This window comes from Protomyctophum bolini (assembly GCF_963924005.1).
Source record: "Protomyctophum bolini genome assembly, chromosome: 11".
NCBI lineage: Eukaryota > Metazoa > Chordata > Actinopteri > Myctophiformes > Myctophidae > Protomyctophum > Protomyctophum bolini.
The window spans coordinates 19,023,860-19,043,611 of NC_137872.1; the positions used below are offsets into that span (position 1 = coordinate 19,023,860).

Here is a 19,752-nt window from a genome sequence, read left to right on the forward strand (position 1 = left end):
CACGAAACCTCTTTCACCATTTCATTCTTTTACCAGCAGTGCAAATGAGGTAGACATGACAACTGAGATAGTACTAGATCAATCTTTCTCTCTCTGACAGCAATGGTGTTATTTTAGATGACATGAATAAATTCTTCCATCCCATTATGACTAAGGACTGAAAAGGGGAATATCTTACAAATGACCATGCTTTTCTCACCGTTCAGACCAAACATGGTTAGGTGTTTATTCATACAGCACTGAGGCTGGCTGGGGGGTTGGAAGGTACAGTGTTTTTTTCTCAAGGGAAGGAGTCCAAGCTGTTCCTGTGCTTACTGAGAAACAACGTAAAACATGGCACCAAACAGCCTAAATGAATAAAACATGAAGACAACATGTAAAACATGGCACCAAACAGGCTAAACGAATCAAACTGTGAAAAATGCATCTATTCAGCGAAACCATGGACGAGTACAGTCCACATTTTAATACTGGCTCAAAAAAAAAAGAAAAAGAAAAGTAACAATGTCCTGCCCAGTACTCAGACTCTGAGACCTAGACAGGAATGCTGGGAAAGGTAGTCCTTTTTCCTCCTTTGAAAAAAATGTAACATTTTTATAACTCTCACAGTAACATTGCTCTTAATTCCCACCTAGTGGTCAAAAATTGGCAACAAAAAAATAAAATAAAATAAAACAAAACCCTTAAAATTAGCATACAACATAAATATTACAACTGCAGTAGTAGTAATAATAATGAATAGCGTCTAATCTTTTTTTTGTCTGCATCTATTACAAATCTGTATAACTCACGTGACAAAATAATCATTGTTATTACCAACAGTTTTTTCAAAGTTAGTGCCTATTATGTACACTCGTTAAGTACAATGAAAGTCAAAAGTGTTGGACAGTGAACAATCTTGAGCTTTACCTGTTACATTTTACACAGGTATGTTACATTTATGCATCTATATAAATAGGTAGTGTGCATGTTATCAATACAAATGCAGTCTGTACAGAGGGTCCATGCACTCAATTGTACTAATTTGTATGCACATGTACAACTTTTATCTACACACAGCCATGGATGGGGAATAATGTCTGATTTATACTTTTTATTTATTTATGTTGCAGCGTCGCACACCAAAAATAGCAGATCTACAAGACTGTCTTGTGTTTTTGGTGCGAGACAAACACACAGCTAAGTAAGTATAGACGAGGCTTAAGTTGTTGGTGAAAAGTACTCTGAAAAGAGCTCTGTACACTCGGCCCACTTTTCAGACACACAGTAAATGTAGTGCTTGGCTCACGCAAAACAACACTCTGGCAGCATCCCTTTAAAGTGGACTTTAAGGGCAGTGGTAGAGTTGTTTTGGGTCAACCCAACAAATAGATGGCAGTGTTTTAAATTTGTCATTTAGGATTTGTATAACTACAAATAATAACAGAGGGGGGCGGGGGGGGGAAGAAAGAAACAAATAAATCTGCCCTTTGTCAAGTCCTGTGCTGTCGTTGCCTCTTGATAACTGAGCAGTTCGAAGCAAGTTAGGCTTTACAATTTAGTGTTATTTACATAGTTACAGTGGTTCTTTAAAGCACCGCTATAGCTGAGTGGAAGCTGTCACAGGCTGTCCTCAACACCACACTCACTCTAGCTCAGGTCAATGTGTCACTGAGCTCCACTCTGAATCTAAAACCCACATCTTAATAAAAAAAACATCCGCCACACTGGCACTCTGAACAAAAAAAAATAAACAATAATACTTAATGGTTTCTGCTCTGGTTTAAGCTGGGAGTCTGCTGTCCAATCATACATCATCCCACAACATAGAAAACACTGTGCAAAAAGACCAAGAGGGTAAACAAAAAAACAAAAGATTATTTCTTACAAAAAGCTCAACATATAATTTACTGAATTCCAATCTACTTGTTTTGTAAGATCAGGTTCATGGATGCCAAACCTCCCTCTCTGGACACAGTGTTTCTGACACTTTTGGACCATTTAGTTTGAACCCTGTGCTGTAGCCTACATCTCAGCTTAAACCAGCTCTTGAATAAACCGCATCTCCCCATTCAAACGCAGACGCACAACTCTCAACGCATTGTCTCCGTCTTGAAAATCCCTGCACTGTTCAACAAAGGACACTGTAAGATTGTTATTTTTTAATCAGGACAGCGTCATCAGTGTTTGCCAGTAATCTAAATGTCCTGAATAAAGGTTGCTTCGCTCAAACTCTATGAAACTTGTTAAAATAACAAATAAAAAGGTAAAACTGTCCCATGTTAAGAGGGTGCAATGAGCTAACCCCTCTCACCCTCTGTGTGTGCTTAGTTCTGCCTCGGCTCTCTCCCCTCCTCCCACATGATACCTTCCGACCGCCTCGTTTCAGAAGCACAACTCAACACACAAGGGCCTATTCTACTCTGTGGGGCAGCGGTGTCGTGCACCAGAAATAGCGATCTACATTTCTATTGTAACGTAACTGTGACCAACACCGCTCTCCATCTATTACAGGACTACCTTGACTTTGACGACAATTCTTCTAAAACACAGCGGAACCAGCTGAAGGAAATTGAGAAAATAAGATATAAGAACGTAAAAAAGCAACCACCTGTTAAAGCCATCTATAGGAAATATTAATATGTAACATGGTCGCAAGTTCGTAGAACAGTTTGGCTATTTCTTGTGTGCGACACCGGTGCGCAATTAAAGCCAGATTTATACCTCGTCGTACAAACTTCCCAAAAATGGCAGATCGATAAGCCCCACAACGTGTCGCGGATCTGTGAGCTCAGAGATCGGCCATCTTCAGCGATTGCCACTATAATCATACGCCGAAGTATAAACCTGCCCTTTCACGAGTAAGAGAGGTGGGAGCCGTTGGAGATGTGCGAGGTGACCGACGTGCTCCGGCTGAGGCCCCCCTCGCTGCCGCCTCCCCCGGGTCCCCCGGACGCCGTCCTCCTCAGCGGCTGCGGGCTGTTCCTGAGGGCCATCAGGCCGGAGGGGGGGCCTCCCCGCAAGCCCAGGCCCACGTAGCCACCAGCGCTGCCGCCACCGCCCTGGGACGAGGAGGAGGACGAGGCGGAGGAGGGTGGCGAGGAGGAGGAGAGGGAGATGGGGGGCGGTGGCGGGGGCGGCAGCAGCGCCAGCGACTGGGAGGAGGCGTGCGAGGAAAGGTGGTGATGTTGGTGGTGGTGGTGGGAGTGGTTATGGTGGGAGGAGGAGGAGGGGTGACCCTGGTGGCCACCATGGTGGTGCGAGGAGGAGGAGGAGTAATGGTGGCGCTGCTCTCCGGCCCACTCGCGGCCCCCCCGGTCACCGCGCTGCTGCTGCTGTTGCTGCTGCTGCTGCTCCCGTACCACGTCGTCTCGGTACAGCTGCGGTGTGCTCTGGTGGTGCTGGTAATGCTGTGGAAGGTAGTGCTGCTGCTGCTGCTGCTGTTGTTGTTGTTGCTGCTGCTGCTGGTGATGATGATGGTGGTGGTGGTGTTGGTGGTGATGAGAGGAGGCGGCCGAGGAAGAGTGTCCCCTTCCGCTGGGGTTCATCTCACTGTCCCTCCCCATGCCGTGGGAGGAGGTGATGGACTCGGCACGGCTGAAGTTGCCTCCTCCTAGGGGTTGTCACAAGCATGGCGTTTTAGTGGACAATTAAGTGTACAAATAGTCGAGATAAACTACTTAATTGTGGGTTTGGCATTGTACATTGAAACTTAAATAAAAAAAGTAACATTTCTGTATGTCTTTTAGGCATTGTAAACTAAAATGGCACAAGGCAGATATGACAAATAACTTCAATATACAGAGAAATTTAACTCAAAGGCAAATGGTGCATTTATATAGCACCTTTATCCAAGGCGCTTTACATAGATTGTGCATTACACATTCACCCATTCACACACACATTCATACACCGATTGCGGCGGAAGCCATACAAGGTACCAACAAGCACATCGGGAGCAATTTGGGGTTCAGTGTCTTGCCCAAGGACACTTCGACATGTAGACATGAGAACCCGGGATTCGAACCGCCGACCCATGGATCATTGGACGACCTGCTCTACCTCCTGAGCCACAGTCGCTCCATATACTTAAATAATTATATTCTTTCAGAAATGTTAAAAATATTGGAAATGGCCCAGACGGCTGGCGTAGCACCTAGGCTGCTAATGTTGCGGGTTTGACTCCCGATCCCGACGACCTTTGCTGCGTGTCATTCCCCATCTCTCTACTACTAAACAATCAATACAGGCTATTAAAAAAATTAACAGAATTTATACAGAAGAATCAATGGAAACGATACTTGCAAAAATAATTGGTATTATTATAAATAATTGGGATTACGGTATTACATTTTTTTTATGTAATAATGTAGACGGGCCTACCTCCTCCACCCGTGGCGTTGCGCCAGGACGGCGGCGCGGCAGAGTTCTGCACACCGTGGGTCCAGTGACTGCCCGAGCGCGGCACAGGCCGCGACGGCCAGCCGCTAGAGCCCGACGACGGGCTGGGGTTGGGGTAGCCCTGGTTGTAGGCCTCGGCGGGTATCCCCGACAGCGCCATGTTGCTGAAGCCCAGGCGCATGCTCTCTGAGTCGAAGGCCTCGATCTCGTGGGCCTGGCGCTCCAGGAGCGTGCGGATGCGCTCCGTGCGCTCGTTCTGCAAGGAGAGCATCTCCTCCTCGATCTGAGGCGCAGACAGGAGACATGGAAACATTTTAGGGTAGGATACTAGGAGGATTTTAGGATAGGGATTCATGTTTAATTCATTGAAATGAAATCCATGAAACAAAATGCCTTTTTAACCCACAATCGGGAAAGCATCCATATCATTTTAGCCATATTTTTTACTTTCTTTAAATGAAGTCTGAACAGAAAGAAGTCACATGGAACAGTCACATCTGAGCCACATTCAGAGGTGGTTTCAAATTAAATCTGATTTCTAAAGGTGCTTCTCAGTCTGAACACTCTAACCTGCTCTAACCACCCAAGTCGCATATCTAACTGTCCAAAACGGAACTTGCAGCGTGACCCAAGCACAACTGACGTCCTTAGAGCGTTTGAGAATTGATTTTAATATACGAGTGCGAGGGGTAATCGTAATGAAAACAAAAGTGGTAGGTATTATTTTACGGAGTTGAGATATGTAAAATTTCCACCACTTTCATGTATGTACTTTGCTTTTGTGTCTTCTGTTGTTGTCGCTTGTCTGTTATGTTGCATTTCTAAGCAACCAACTAGCGGCTACATCATGACGTTGCACTGTTGCCACAGCAACCAAAGCTAGATAGGTCGCTCCAGAGCCATTGAAAGGAGTTTTGCCACTGAGGGGGCAGAAAACAGCCCGGTCACATGGTTCATGTAACTCGTTTGTCACTCTAAAACCCATAAGCCAAATTCCAATACCCCAAATCTCGGCCACTCGCTCACTCACACTCGGTCACTCCGGCATGGCAAATTATGGTGAAATTGGTGCCCTGCCGAAATATGTGACCATGTTGTGGACATACCGCTAGGTTGAACTCTGCTAATGAACAAACTGCAATGATTTATGTTGAAGTCACTGTTATGCAACACGGAAGTAGCACGGACTCGAGGCGAATTATAAACCACAGTCAGTGACGCATATATTTTCACATGGGGTGGTTAGGGAGTCCGCAGCCAAATGTACCGTACATCAATTGGGGGGGGGTCCATGACATTAAGCGGTTTGAGAACAGTGGACAGTGCATTGTACCCTTTGCTCCAGCAGTGCCCTGCGGATGGACACCCTCTGCTCCAGGTCCTTGGCCTCCCGCTCGTGCTGGGAGTCTGTGTGGATCTTGATCTTGCTCTGGTAGGCGTTGAGCAGCTCCAGCTCCTGTTGCAGCTGCATGCGCAGCACCTGGTACTCTGCCTCCTGCGTCTCGTCCAGCCGCAGCTGTGATGATGGGGAAGAGAGAGGGGGTAAAAAAAAAAGCCTTCAGTAGAATACAACCTGCTTGGGGTTTTAAGAGAAAGGTTTTCTGGATGGTTCTATATCCTGAATGTGCAATGTACATCAGTGGTTGTGTGACACGAGAGGTGTGCCTTGTGATGGTGTTTGTGATAACCAGTGAAACGCATAGTATTGTTGCAATATGGGAAATTATACATTATCAGTACTGGACGCACTCATTTTCTAAAACAGAGGCAAATTCTACACCCTAAAATGTATTTTTTATCATTTTGACTCTATATAGAATATTAAGTAAATGCTCGCACATGAGGGCGGCAGATGCTTTATTGCACCAAAACAATGTGCGATGTTTCAGCACAAAGCTCTAATCATTTTGACTCTATATAGAAGATGTTTCAGCACAAAGCTCTAATCATTTTGACTCTATATAGAAGATGTTTCAGCACAAAGCTCTAATCATTTTGACTCTGGCATCCCTATTTTGGGCATTCCATTAACGAATCCATGTTTTTTGAATTAACACATTGGCCGTGTTTGGCGTAGATCTCCTTCTTATGAATTAATCTGAGCGCCCACAATTGGCATAGATCTACGGCTTATGGTCCTTTATACAATTTACAATTAAATGTAGGCATTATATAATTTAATATTGGTTACTTATGATCGATCGAGTACATTAGCACTGGGTTGCTAGGTGAAGATATAAACAGCCACTGTTTCTGTTCCTTTCTCTCGCCTTTATCTCAGATTCCTTGTCCCAGGTGGCATTTCTGGTCAAAACAAGCTTTATTCGACAGCCAAAGTAGTAATGGGCACGGTAAGCCTTTGTGATCTCAGAGTGAGAGAAGAATATCCATCCCGTCAGAACAACATCCAGTTCCGGTTTTTGACTCACAACGTGCGTTGTTAGCTATTGTAGATCTGCTATTTTTTGGCTCAAGAGATTAAGGCCGGTTTTGTCACAAGTCGCAGTTGCAAGGTTTATGTTTCGGGTGACTTAGATATGCGAGCCGATAGATGTAGCGTTGGTGGCTTTCACTTTCGGTACACAGACCTGGGGTAATTTTTGCCTCAAGCAAATCCGCTCAGAATGGAAGGCATTAATAATGAATACCTGGCATAACAAAGTGTTAATTGTAACTATGTGAGCCCCAATGTGCTGTTGCTGAATTCAGGGTGTGTGTCTTGTCGTTCTGTGGTGTTGCGGTGGTGTGCTTGTGCCCGGTGCGCGGAAGTTTCCTTGCCTTACTCACAGCCTGTGTGGACAGCATGTCATTGATGGAGTGGTCGTACTGTTCGGCCAGGATGGCCAGTTTGCGTGTCTGCTCCTCCTTCAGCCTCTTGAGCACGGCCTTGTGGTCGGCCTTGGGCGTGCTCTCCAGCAGGTGGTTGCGGAGGGCTTTGTACTGCCGCGTCTGGATCTTGCACGTGTCCTGGAACTGACGCTTGATCTGCATCTCCTTGGACTGAGCGGAGGCGAGGACAAAAAGAGTGGCGTTAGCAATGAACAATGCCATTTTGTCAGACGAGGGATATGCAAGAAGACAATCCAATGTCATAAACTTTGTGGTAGGAAAAAATAGAACCTGGACGTAATAGTACGTCGATGTCACATTGGCCACTTGATTTTACATTACAGTGAATTAGGCTGCCATGCTGGTCCAGGTAACTTGTCATAAGTAGTTGTGAGAGTTGTGTATTAAGTAAATGGAAGCTAAAACTTGTTTCTGTGACCATTACTATTACCATCTAGATAGAAATATTTTAATTTCATTTCAAAACAAGGTATCCTGACCTGCACTTGTAACAAAACTAAACCACTTGAAAATCAATTGAAATCACAGGCTTAAAGGTTTGGGAACCAATGATCTACAGATCACATAAGACATGCAGCACCGGAATCCGCCCCCAGGCTCTGGGACGTCACTCCCTCCTTTACCTTGAGGCTCTTGGGCTGCTGGCGGACCTCGACGGTGTGCTTCTGCCGCAGCTCCTGCTCCCGGCGCTTGTTGTACTCCATCTGGTTGGTGAGCTCTGTCTGGTGCTGTGTGCGGATCAGCTCGGCCCGCGTGCGCTGCACCGAGCCCAGCTGACGGAACTCCAGCTCCTGGGTGGACTCGTGGTGCCGCAGCAGCATGGCGCACTCCAAATCCTTCTGGGTCTGCTTCTTGTTCAGGTCCTGGAGAGGGGGGACATTAATAAGAGCCAAATGTGAGTGGACTGATACTTGCTGCTGGAGCCCGACATGCATCGTCTAAGGAGAGGGGGAGGCCCTTGCCTTCACTGCTATGGCAGGAGACAAAGCCAGTAAAAAGTACAGGAGTAGACATTAAGAGAGACTTTCCATTGCCGCTCCTAGGCAATATAGAAAGACTATATACATAATCTATACCGGTACTCTCAGATTAAAATCGAAGTGTCTTGCATCCAGTCTGTGTCTTAAATACTTCCAAAACATAGCATTTTCTCTCAAACCTTCCTTGTCAAAACACTTCTGGTGAAACATTTGCCATGCACAAACGAATGAGGAAAACGTTTGAGTGTGGGGTTCAGCATGAGCCGAGTTCACAAGCAGGCGCTCACCCAGGTGTGAGACTGTTGTTGTTTTTTAACTCTGTAACTCTACTTTGACTGCACACATCCCCGGGTATGGACTAGTATATATATATTTTTTGATTCTCCCGTTGGTAAACGCTGACATGGAGAACATAGTACCTCTCTGAGCAGGTCTTGTTCCAGGTTGTGTCTGGCCAGAAGCATCTTCCTCTTGTACTGACGACACTGCAGCTCATAGTATTGCCTCTGCCTCCGCAGCAGCCCGGCCTCCTCCTCCGCCTGCATCTGCTGCAGACACTCCTTCTGACGGACCAGCCACTCCTGCTTCTCTCGCTTCGGGGTCGACTGGTTCTCGTTCAGCTCCTGTTCCCACAGACAAGGAGGCATCAGTCAACACATTGACTGCCAGGTAATAATTAATTAATTCTCCCGCCACTGCCAGGGTTTTTCAGTGAAGACCCTTAATTTGAAGGCCCGAGACGTAAACCGGATGTAAACAAACGCTGTGTTGAGTGACGGAAGATCGTATATTCTTTCACCTGGAAAAATATTTCGTAACCACGATAATCGGTTCTTTTAGTTATGGGCTGTTAAATAAAGCTTGTTTGGACAAAAAACCCAATCTGGAAAAAATCTGATAACCTTGAGGCGGATGGCAGGCAAAGTTTTCACTTTCGGTTGTATCCGTCGCTTAGCAGCCCAGAACTATTCATACATTGGGAAAAACGGCACAATCCATTGCCTTTGGCAGTGAAGCGTTGGATTTTAAAAGGCGTAAATCGGTGTTGGTGTTAAGCTAAACAACTAAATGTTTATGATTGAAAACATTGATTGAAATGTAGGAACAAAATGGGCCCTTACAGGTATGTAACGCTCAAGAGTTCAAGGCCTAAATGCATACTAACTGGACTCCTTGAAATAAAATAAAAAGTTTGAGAAACATCGTACTTCTTTGAGCTGATCCTTGCGCTGGCGGTACTGGCGTTTCTGGGACTCCAGTAAACTGGTGAGCTCTTTCTTCTGCTGGCCCAGAATGTGCTGCTGGAATTTTTTCTCCTCTGCCAGCGCAGCTTTCACCTGCAGACAGACAGAGACACACACACAGCAATGTTTATGGTTGTGTTCAGTGTCAATCCAACCAGTTAAAACAAGCAGACTATAGCACAAACCACACCAATGGGTCAAGAGTCGAGACGCAACAAAGTGGTTTTAGCATTTGTCGCAGCGGTGCGATATGTCCTGTTGCACGTTGGCGCATGTCGACGCAAGTGATTCAATTGGTTAAATTCAATGGTTGCTTGCACAACAACATCTACTCGCAACTGTTTAGTTGCAAGGAGTTGCACGGCGACCCATTGTTGTGGTTTGGGCTCAACTCTGACCTAATAGGCAGATGGTGTGGCAGCCGAGCTCCACATGGGGGCCACGCCATTATTAGAAATGTAACATGGAAGCGTAGGGGTCCATTTTGTTCCATTTGTTACACTCTTTGGAACAGAAACAATGGGATGCTGTAAATGTGACCGTTTATACTAGGGTCTACAAGCAGATCTACAAGCTCATAGCGTGCCACCGAGTGGCGCACTACGAGCTTGTACTCTAGGTCTGCTATTTTATTTTTATCGAAGAACAACTGACATAGCTTTTTTAGAATCTGATCTCAGGTCAGAATGGGTTAATATATTATACATTGTGCCAGGCTCACCTCTTTCTCCAGGATGGCCTGGTGCTTCTTCACCAGCTTGTCGCCCTCGCCAGAGAAGCTGTTCCTCTGGCTCTCCAGCTCCTTGTCCAGCCTGAGCTGGTGCTCGTCCATCTCGGCCTTCAGCTTGTTCTCCAGGCCCATCAGCTGCTTCTGGTGCTGCCGTCGCATGCGCTTGTAGCCCGACATCTGCTCACGCAGCGCAGAGCCCTGCTCGTGCTCCTGGATCTGACGGGTAACCTGCAGACGGGTAGTAGACGCTGTCACCGTTAGGACCTTTTACACTATGTTTGGCTTGGGACATGCTTCCATAGCAGTGGTTCCCCAAACTTGAGTGAAAAAGTTACAGTTTAATGACTTTTCTGTCTGGCAGCCAAGTATATGGACTTTTAATGTTTGTTTAGGGCACTAAATGATGATGTGAGACTTAATGTAGCTATTGTCACATTATTTATCTGTGGAACAGTCAAACTAGATGCTTCAGGGTGGGGGGCCCTCAGTTCAAATATTATTTTGGGAAGGTAAAGTTAGGGACCCCTTGCCATAGAAGACATTCTGGCTGCTATGGAATCCAAATGACTGAAATCAGTCGTGACGACTGAGAACTTGAATCCATGCAGCGACACCACCGTCATTTGACGCAAAGCATGAACTGACCAAAACACTTGCAGAGACTTCCGCACAAGTAGGACTTAACATCCATCAAGGAAAAACCAAGAACATGAGGATAAATACGACCAGTGCCGAACCAATCACACTAGGCGACACCACGATAGGAGGTAGAGTCCTTCACCTACATGGGAAGTACTATCAGCCACCAGGGTGGTACGGATGCAGACGTAAACGCAAGAATAGGCAAGGCAAGAACAGCTTTTATACTTCTAAAGAACATCTGGCGCTCTAGGGAGATACAGCAAAAAACTAAAAACAGAATATTCATCTCCAATGTTAAATCCGTCCTGCTCTATGGGGCAGAGACATGGAGAATTACAAAGACCACAATAAGCAAAGTGCAAACATTCATAAACAGAGGAGAATCCTGAAATTTCACTGGCCGGACAAGATAAGCAACAACGATCTCTGGATGAAAACTAAACAACTTCCTGCAACAGAAGAAATTGGACAAAGAAGATGGGGATGGATCGGGCACACACTGCGCAAGCCAGTATCAAACACCACCAGAACCCTGGAAGGAAAGAGAAACAGAGGCCGGCCCAAAAACAGCTGGCGGCGGGATCTCCAGGCAGACACCAAGAGGCTGGGATGCAACTGGTCGCAGATAGAGACGAATGCCAGTGACCGAGAACTCTGGAGGACCCTCGTCGACAGCCTATAACCCAGTAGGGGTGTCAGAACTCTGGAGGACCCTCGTCGACAGCCTATAACCCAGTAGGGGTGTCAGGCGTAAGTAAGTAAGTATGAACTGACCTTCAAGATCAGGACCGGGGGTCTTACTTACCAGGGAGGCGGTTCGGATTGTGGCAAAGTGGTCGCGGTTGCGATAGTAGGCGCGGCGCCGGCCGGCCGAGGGGGCCTGGGGTTGGTCCATCTCTGGCTGGTAAGGGTCATCGTAGATGTTGTCCTGGCCCTGACAGAGGGAGAAGAGCAATACATGAGGCCAACAAACATACAGTACACATCAATAAATGTACTGGGTTCTTTTATTTTATTTCCTCCTGCTGAAATAAAAATGTACTGTAGTGTGGAGAATGTTTTTCAGATTGGGCACAGGCTGGGATCGTGTACCAGTAAATATTTCAAGAACATACCCACAACCAGAACAAAGATGGGTAAGTAACTATTTGTGTACTGGAGAGAGTAGCCATTTTGCACACCTAATTGATAGGACAGGTGCATAGGACTGGACAGACGACGCTTAAGACAAAAAGTAATACTCCACACTGACTTCACTTACAGCTAACTATTTATTAATGCAGAAAATACATTTTGGTCACACAAACCTTCATCAGGTGATGCCTGATGAAGGTCAGTGCGACCGCCCTGGTGGTATGCGTGCGTTACCGTGGGCCGGTGGATGATGGAGCTGTTGGAGGCCACCGTGTGCTCTCCTTCCTGCATCATGGCCATCTCGTTGCTGCTGTCATCGGAGGCGTCCCCCAAGCTGTTGACGGAGCTGCTCTGGGAGCTGGCCGAAATGGACATACTGGGCACCGACTGGGAGCTCTCCATGCTGTTCACTGTGCCCGTCCGAAGCACGTACTGCTCCGCATCCTGATGTCAACAACACCACAAACTCATCAGAACGTCATTGAGGCAATTCACTGATTACGGAAAAGACAAGATTTGAGACATTCACAAAATTGTAGCCACACGAGTGCTGTGACCACCAAAGTTTTTGCTCAATTAACATGTTCATATTTTGGTGAACTTAACATTTTTAACTATTGAACATGAGCATTGTTAAGTTCTGCAAGCGTTTCACAAATTTTCACCGTTTCTCAATACCAAGATCGTAAAGAAGAGAGCAGAGAGAACACATCTTGTCATGCAATTGCACTCTGCAGCTGTGCGTGTTTCAATCAAAACAGCAGGTTAATTTTTATTTAATTTAGACTTTTCGTTAGGTTTTATTAATTGCACAACCGTGCCCCCATATGTGGTATTTGTCACGGCAAAGCTTTACAAAAGGTAAAACTGCACAGCAAAAAAAGAAGAAATAATTGTATCATCATCACCATTATTTCAACTCTTGAGTACAGTTAAGGGATAGGCCCTCATTTTCAATGTAACAACATTCCTCTATAGTTTTGTAAACAAATAGTTTCTGTAGTTCTGTAGAACATGTCCTTGGACCCTCAGAATGTGTACACAATACTACACATTCATATAGCACACTGATAATGACTCTTCCGGTTACTAAATGACATACAGGATGTAACCATAGGGTGGAGCCATATTTTATGCATTTGAAGTCCTGCATAATTGTCATAGACGGACGAGCGCTACACTATTGTCAATTGGAAACATTCAAAACCGGAAGTCATTGGTCGGTCTGAGAAATGATTCCCCTTTAACTGGAGCCAAAATCTTCTCCCGCTGATTTCTCTGAATCTAAATCACAGATTACGATTCAAATCAAAACACGCGTTTTTAACGGCCCATCGCAGTCCTGTTATATAATTCACGATTCATCTCAAGCTGTTATTCCCAATAAATAATTGCAATTAATTGCAAACTATGATATATATAACTATCATATAAATCAAACTACAGCAAATGTGAACTTAACTTTGGGCTAGCTTTTGAAGTGTGACCTCATTATTAAGCCCTCTCCCCTTCTTCATACCCTTGCAACCCTCTCCCTCCCTTTGTGCCCTAGAGTGCCTTACCTCTTCATCTTCCCCTCCCTCTGACACTGGGCCGTTGTGCTGCGTCTCTCTCTCCTGGAAGAGGATCTTCTTCATCTTGCGGTACTGCAGGTTGTCCAGCTCGCGCACTGCATCCTTGGTGCGTGCGATCAGGTCCATCACCGCTGTCAGTGGACGCTCGCGGCACAGGAAGCGATGCTGGGTGGTGGGGAATTGGTGCATGTTAGCACAGCGAGTAGGGCTGGGAAATATACTACATTAGCATGATTGTTATTTCTGAGAAGTCAATGCAAACAGGTGCTCATAACAAAAAAACAGGGCACAGTAAAAATTGAGGAAACGGCGAAGGAGACTGCCTTGTTTTGAACTTGAAAGCTCTTCATCAGGGTCTCTTTTTCTCTATTCTATGTCATTCAGTATGACAGGAACATTATTTGTCAACATTTCTTAGCACAGTTACCGAAACGTCGACCCAAGTGTCTGACAGTGTGCGGGACCCTTTCTTTGTTTTTCAAAGATACCCTTTCCTTAGTATGCTCTATTGCCCTACGCACCTGTCACTAGCCTTCTGAGGTGTGCATCTGCCTTTTGCTACAAAATGGAACCATATCAAGCATTAATGTTTGGGCCACGAGGACACAAGATGTAATAATACAAACATCTGTGTGTGTGTGTGTGTGTGTGTGTGTGTGTGTGTGTGTGTAAGATGTAATACTAAAAACATGTGTGTGTGTGTGTGTGTGTGTGTGTGTGTGTGTGTGTGTGTAAGATGTAAACATCTGTGTGTGTGTGTGTGTGTGTGTGTAAGATGTAATACTAAAAACATCTGTGTGTGTGTGCGTGTGTGTGTAAGATGTAATACTAAAAACATCTGTGTGTGTGTGTGTGTGTGTGTGTGTGTGTGCGTGTGTGTGTAAGATGTAATAATAAAAACATCCGTGTGTTGTGTGTGTAGGATGTAATACTAAAAACATCTGTGTGTGTGTGTGTGTGTGTGTAAGATGTAATAATAAAAACTTCCGTGTGTGTAGGATGTAATAATAAAAACATCTGTGTGTGTGTGTGTGTGTGTGTGTGTGTGTGACTGTGTGTGTAAGATGTAATAATAAAAACACCTGTCCGTCTGTGTGTGTGTGTGTGTGTGTGTGTGTGTGTGTGTGTGTAAGATGTAATAATAAAAACACCTGTGTGTGTGCGTGTGTGTGTGTAAGATGTAATACTAAAAACATCTGTGTGTTTGTCAATTAGCAATAATCAAATAAACTGGTATGAGATGTGACAATGTCAGTAATCAGTCATGTATGCAGTGTATGGATATAGATATGGTGTATGGATGTAAGATGTAATAATAAAAACATCTGTGTGTGCGTGTGTGTGACTGTGTGTGTGCTTACGTTCAGCAGCACATCGGAGGTAGGCCGGTCCTGGGGAATCTTCTGTAGACAAGAGTCTACGAAGTTACGGAAGTAGTCGGACCTGACGAGAGGGAGAGGAGTTTTACCATTCGGCTTCCAAAAAGAAAAAGTAAGCAAAAAAAAGTTCAAATAAGCAAATACGTGACGAACAAAGAGGAAAAACAGAGGGAAAAAAAGACGTAGTAGGAGAGTTATGCAGCGTGGCGCGCTTAACCTATTCTGACCTGAGATCAGATTCGAACGCACAGAAGAATGGTGGTTCTTTAACGCATTTTGACCTGAGATCAGATTCTAAAAAGGTCTTAAATCCTGACAGTTTAAAAAAATATTTTTCAATAGCTAAAGCATAACATAGCATAACCAAAAGGGGTTCCCGTCCAAAATGGGTTAACATAGCAGATTTCCGAGCTCACAGCGCACTACATCCTTCGCTGTGAGCTTGTGGATCTGCTATTTTGGACGTGTGACACCATGGTACCACAACGTGGAATTCAGGCTTTAGAGAAGTGAGTGTCGTCTCACCAATGGTTGGACTGCAGGATGGGACTCTCGTTCTGGGCGATGTGGTATAAGGCACTCATAGCATTCATGTTGAACAGTGGAGGTTTTCTCTCAGCTACAGAGGGGGAGCACAGAGATCAATATGAACACATCGGAATAAACAGCCTTCTATTATTCAGAGGTGGCACCCTGTAAAATGATCAGTGTTCAAGTCAAAATTTTATTAGTAGTCTTTTATTTAAGCTACGTGCACTGGTCATTACAGTATTATCTAAAACCGCAATTCCCAGAAATCTGTTTGAAACCAAATTAGACTCGCCCAGAAGCATCTTCGCAAAACAAAGCATGGTCTGAGAGCGGAGATTTGAGAAGCAGCAACAATGTCAATGGTATGCATTTACTTAAGGAATGTCAACATGTTACATTCACAGTCACAAGAAACTCAATAGTTTTAAGTTACTCAATTTAGTAGTTAATCTATTTTCATTTGGACGCAGATTAAATTTATGTACACTATGGTACCATATGCAAACATTCACATTTTAAGCATTTCGCAGACGCTCTTATCGAGAGTGCAAGATCAGAGTGAATGGCATGAACACTAGTCAACAAACAGGGTACAAAATAGTCACATAAACAGGGAGTAAATAGCAACTTCAAACCTACAATCTGTTTTAGCATGCCATCTAAATAACATTTTAGATCGACATTATATAACAAGCTTCTATAGAAAATGAGCGACAAGTAGGAATACTAATATTAAGAGGTGCTAGGGGTGGTGGGGTGGAGTCTGAAGAGGTTAGTATTCAGCCTGCAGCAGAACATGGGGAGTGAGTCTGCAGTTCTGACTGGGGATGGGCAGGGGGGTGTTGAGCCTGGAGGGAGAAGAGTCTAGACTATGTGGAGCGTTGGCCAGGGTGTCATGAGGAAGGGAGGTACACAGACGTCCTAGTGTGTTAACTGATCGGAAAGGAGTGTGTGGTTGGATCATGTCCTGGTCTCCTGGAGGTATAGGGCTGCCATGCCCTCGATTGCCTTGTAGGTCATCATCAGTGTTTTGTACTACTGGGTGCGGGCAGCAAGCAGAAGCCAGTGAAGGGAACGTTACACAAAAGGGGGTAGACGTGAACATATTGGGAGGTTGTAGGTTGCTGCAGCATTCTGGATCATGTGGAGGGCTTTGTGTGAGCAGGCTGTGCATATAAATGTTTACTTTTGGCCCTTGCATCCCTAATTTGGGCATAATTATTTTTTTCTTAATTTTATCTAGCTCTACAAAATCTAGCAGGTCTTCAAGCTCAAAACATATCACGGTGTAACGCGTTGTTAGCTTGTATATCTGCCATTTGTCATGTACAGTATAGTCACTAGACTGTACTAGACTAGTGGATACGTGGGTAATGAGTTGAAAATGGCAGCAATAGGACTGACTGGACAAACATGGCTCATGTGATTGAGAAGTATGCTTACCTAGCTCTATGCAGGTGATTCCCAGGGACCAGACGTCCACCTTGCCATCGTACTGGCCCTCGTCCATAGCCAGGATCACCTCAGGAGCCATCCTGACACAGAACACACAGGAAGCCACAACGTTTACATGACACAATCATGTTTGGAGGCAACCAGCGTGAAGTTTGTTTGCGGTGGGTTTTCTTAATCAGAGAGCAAGCTTAAGAAATTGAATGAACCTCTGATGCAATAGTCCTGAATTACAGTATATTCTCAAAGGGCAACGTGGATGGCTTTAGTGACGAAGGCTTGTGGCCGCAACGTGGAGGTTTCTTTTAAAAGTCTAATATGATCATGTGATTACAATAACGGCATTTTTAAGTGTTCTTCAAGAGTGTGCCTTGGAGAGCGAGAGAGATGAGCGGGGGAGAGTGAGAAAGAAAGAAATAGAAAGCTAGAAATACTGGCTGTGATGCAAGGCCCATGTTTGATAAACACCAACAAACATTTATAAATGTGCAAGTTAACAAACCAAAACCCCCACATTTACTAGTGAGTTCATGTCCGCAGACAGTCACCTCAGTTCGAGCTGTCTGGAGTCCAGAAAGAATGACAGAGAGCTTGATGTGTATGAAGACAGAGAGACCAGTGTTGTTACAAATATGTTTATGCCAATTCAGGACATGGTGGTAAGTTTTTTTCTTAACTTGTTCAGTGACTACTGTATGGCGTGCAAATCACACAGGCTGGTCTTATCATCCTGGTCCCTTTCATTTGTAATAACGTCATAGACTGAATGATTAGCTGGTTTACACAATTTGGCTGCATGCTCTAACTCAGTGGTTTTCAACCAGTGGTCCTTGAGGAGGTTCCAGGTGGTCCCCCCAGATGAATGCTGGAGAGTTGGTAACCAAATGGACCCTTATTCAAGAGTTAAAATTATTGTTAAACATTACATTGCATTACTTAATTTACAGAAAGTCTACACAATTAGAGAATGTAGAATAATTGTTATTTTGATCAACATTTGCCTATGTCTCCTATTAGCCGGTAGCCAGTCACCCAAAAATTGAGAGTACCTGTGATATACTCATGAGTCATGACATACTTTTTATTTGTGTTTTTTCTATGAATTTGGTCATTAAGGTCCACAGAATGAGAGGTCTGCTGTGCCAGAAACATCGCAAAAATGTCAGTATACCACACCATAGACAACCTATAAGGCAAAAAAATCCAAATTTCACCATGCTTTAAGTAACATGTGACATGATTCTGAATCCATTTGTTTTGCATGAAAAACACTCCTAAAAACGGCAGCACAGGGCACATTTGGGTGCAGTACTTAGTTTAGACTAGTCATTGGTTAGACCAGTCATTAGTCCTACAACTACAACCTATCTCAAACCCTCACCTCCCACGGGGCAGCACACCTAAACCTAACCTTAACCCATTTCTAACCAATTACTAGTCTAAACTAAGTATGGACCCCAATTTGGGCAAGTGAATATGGCCGAATTTAGGCCAAGGAGTGTTTTTCGTTATATTGGTTGTCTATGGTGTGGTATAGATATATGTCATGACATCACAGGTTAATCTCTATTCCTTGAGCTTTAGGGCCAGTGGCTCCCCGGCATAGAATTGGACAAAATCTTATCCAAGGTTAACAAAATATTGAGGCTAAATCTCATCCAATGGTGGTCCATGACTCAAATAGTGAATAAATAATGGGCCTTGACATGAAAAATGTATACAAACAAAACCAACACAGGAATCACCATTATTGCCCCGCGCCTTTTCATACACACAAAACACATACACGTCAAATGCACTACAGGGAATGCATCCTCTGGGTGCACTTTCCTAGTTTAAGGACTGTAGCACAGGCACTCACCAGTAGGGGGTTCCCACAAAGGAGTTGGCTGGGGCCACGATGGAGGCTGAACCAAAGTCACCCAGCTTGACTTGGCCCGGCTCTGTCAGGAGGATATTGCCTGCTTTCACATCTCTGGTGGATAGAGACGCCATAAATATGTCACAGGTTAGCACACATAACCACCTGAACCCACGCGTCCCTATTCTGGGCTGGGCCGAATATTCTGCAAGGTAGCCGGTGTACAACCTCACAATGTCGTGTCGCCTTGTGAGCTTGTAGATCGGCAAGGACATTTAGTGTAGAGCGAAAACAGGAGTCAACATTGTCTTGAAAATCTATTGATATACCCATGACAGTCACAAGAACACCTGAATCACATCATAACAGAGCAGTAGTTGTGTGGAACAACATCAATGTATCATAAGCCTAGGGCGGCGTTGTAAAAGTGGTTTACCTGTGAATCATATTGTGAGAGTGAAGATACGCTAAGCCTAGTAGTGCACCATGGGTAATAGCAGCTATTTCCACCTCCTGGAGTGGCTTCTTGTGAACTGCAAGTCAAGGAAACATAATGTTAGAGCAAAAAGACTAGAGAGCAGATCAATAATAATTTAACCGCTTAAGCCAGATTTATATTTTGACGTCGCACAGTAAAAATAGTAGAGCTGACCCAAATAGTTTGAAGCTTGGTTCGATGGCCAAGATTCAATAGTGAAAAACAAAATTCAACTATTTGTTTTTTTATCATTTTAATTAATTTAATCAAAATTGCCAATCTACAAGCCCACAACGTTGCAGCAAGACATGTTGAGAGCTTATAGATCTGCTCCCCTTCAAATCCACATGATACGTTGTTTTTTTCCACCTCTCTTCTCTTCCAGACTAGACTAGGTCAACTTGGCCGGTGGATAAAAGCTAGGCTGGCTCACTCCAATAGTTAAAACTAAGCATACGCACAATGGATTATGCTTAATTTTTCAACCTGGTGTCATTATAGGCACAAATGGTACTTT

At 44.5% G+C, this 19,752-nt stretch overlaps 1 protein-coding gene across 2 annotated transcripts in view; it reads right to left on the minus strand.

The window, feature by feature from the left end:
- Window positions 1-212: 212 nt before the first annotated feature.
- Window positions 213-19,752, minus strand: part of taok2a (TAO kinase 2a) — a 28,907-nt gene continuing 9,367 nt past the window's right edge. Inside the window, exons 6-21 of one of the 2 annotated variants that reach the window (XM_080775584.1) lie at window positions 19,194-19,290; window positions 18,758-18,871; window positions 16,888-16,979; window positions 15,439-15,532; window positions 14,896-14,977; window positions 13,523-13,699; window positions 12,195-12,404; window positions 11,632-11,760; window positions 10,176-10,412; window positions 9,419-9,547; window positions 8,630-8,833; window positions 7,854-8,093; window positions 7,168-7,380; window positions 5,714-5,896; window positions 4,363-4,663; window positions 213-3,592 (exon numbers count right to left, since the gene is read on the minus strand). In XM_080775584.1, the coding sequence (XP_080631710.1) occupies window positions 2,835-3,592; window positions 4,363-4,663; window positions 5,714-5,896; window positions 7,168-7,380; window positions 7,854-8,093; window positions 8,630-8,833; window positions 9,419-9,547; window positions 10,176-10,412; window positions 11,632-11,760; window positions 12,195-12,404; window positions 13,523-13,699; window positions 14,896-14,977; window positions 15,439-15,532; window positions 16,888-16,979; window positions 18,758-18,871; window positions 19,194-19,290 (3,260 nt within the window). In that variant the 3' untranslated portion in view covers window positions 213-2,834. Of the gene's footprint in view, window positions 3,593-4,362; window positions 4,664-5,713; window positions 5,897-7,158; window positions 7,381-7,853; window positions 8,094-8,629; window positions 8,834-9,418; window positions 9,548-10,175; window positions 10,413-11,631; window positions 11,761-12,194; window positions 12,405-13,522; window positions 13,700-14,895; window positions 14,978-15,438; window positions 15,533-16,887; window positions 16,980-18,757; window positions 18,872-19,193; window positions 19,291-19,752 lie in introns of both variants that reach the window. The other variant, XM_080775583.1, reaches the window with a different exon arrangement.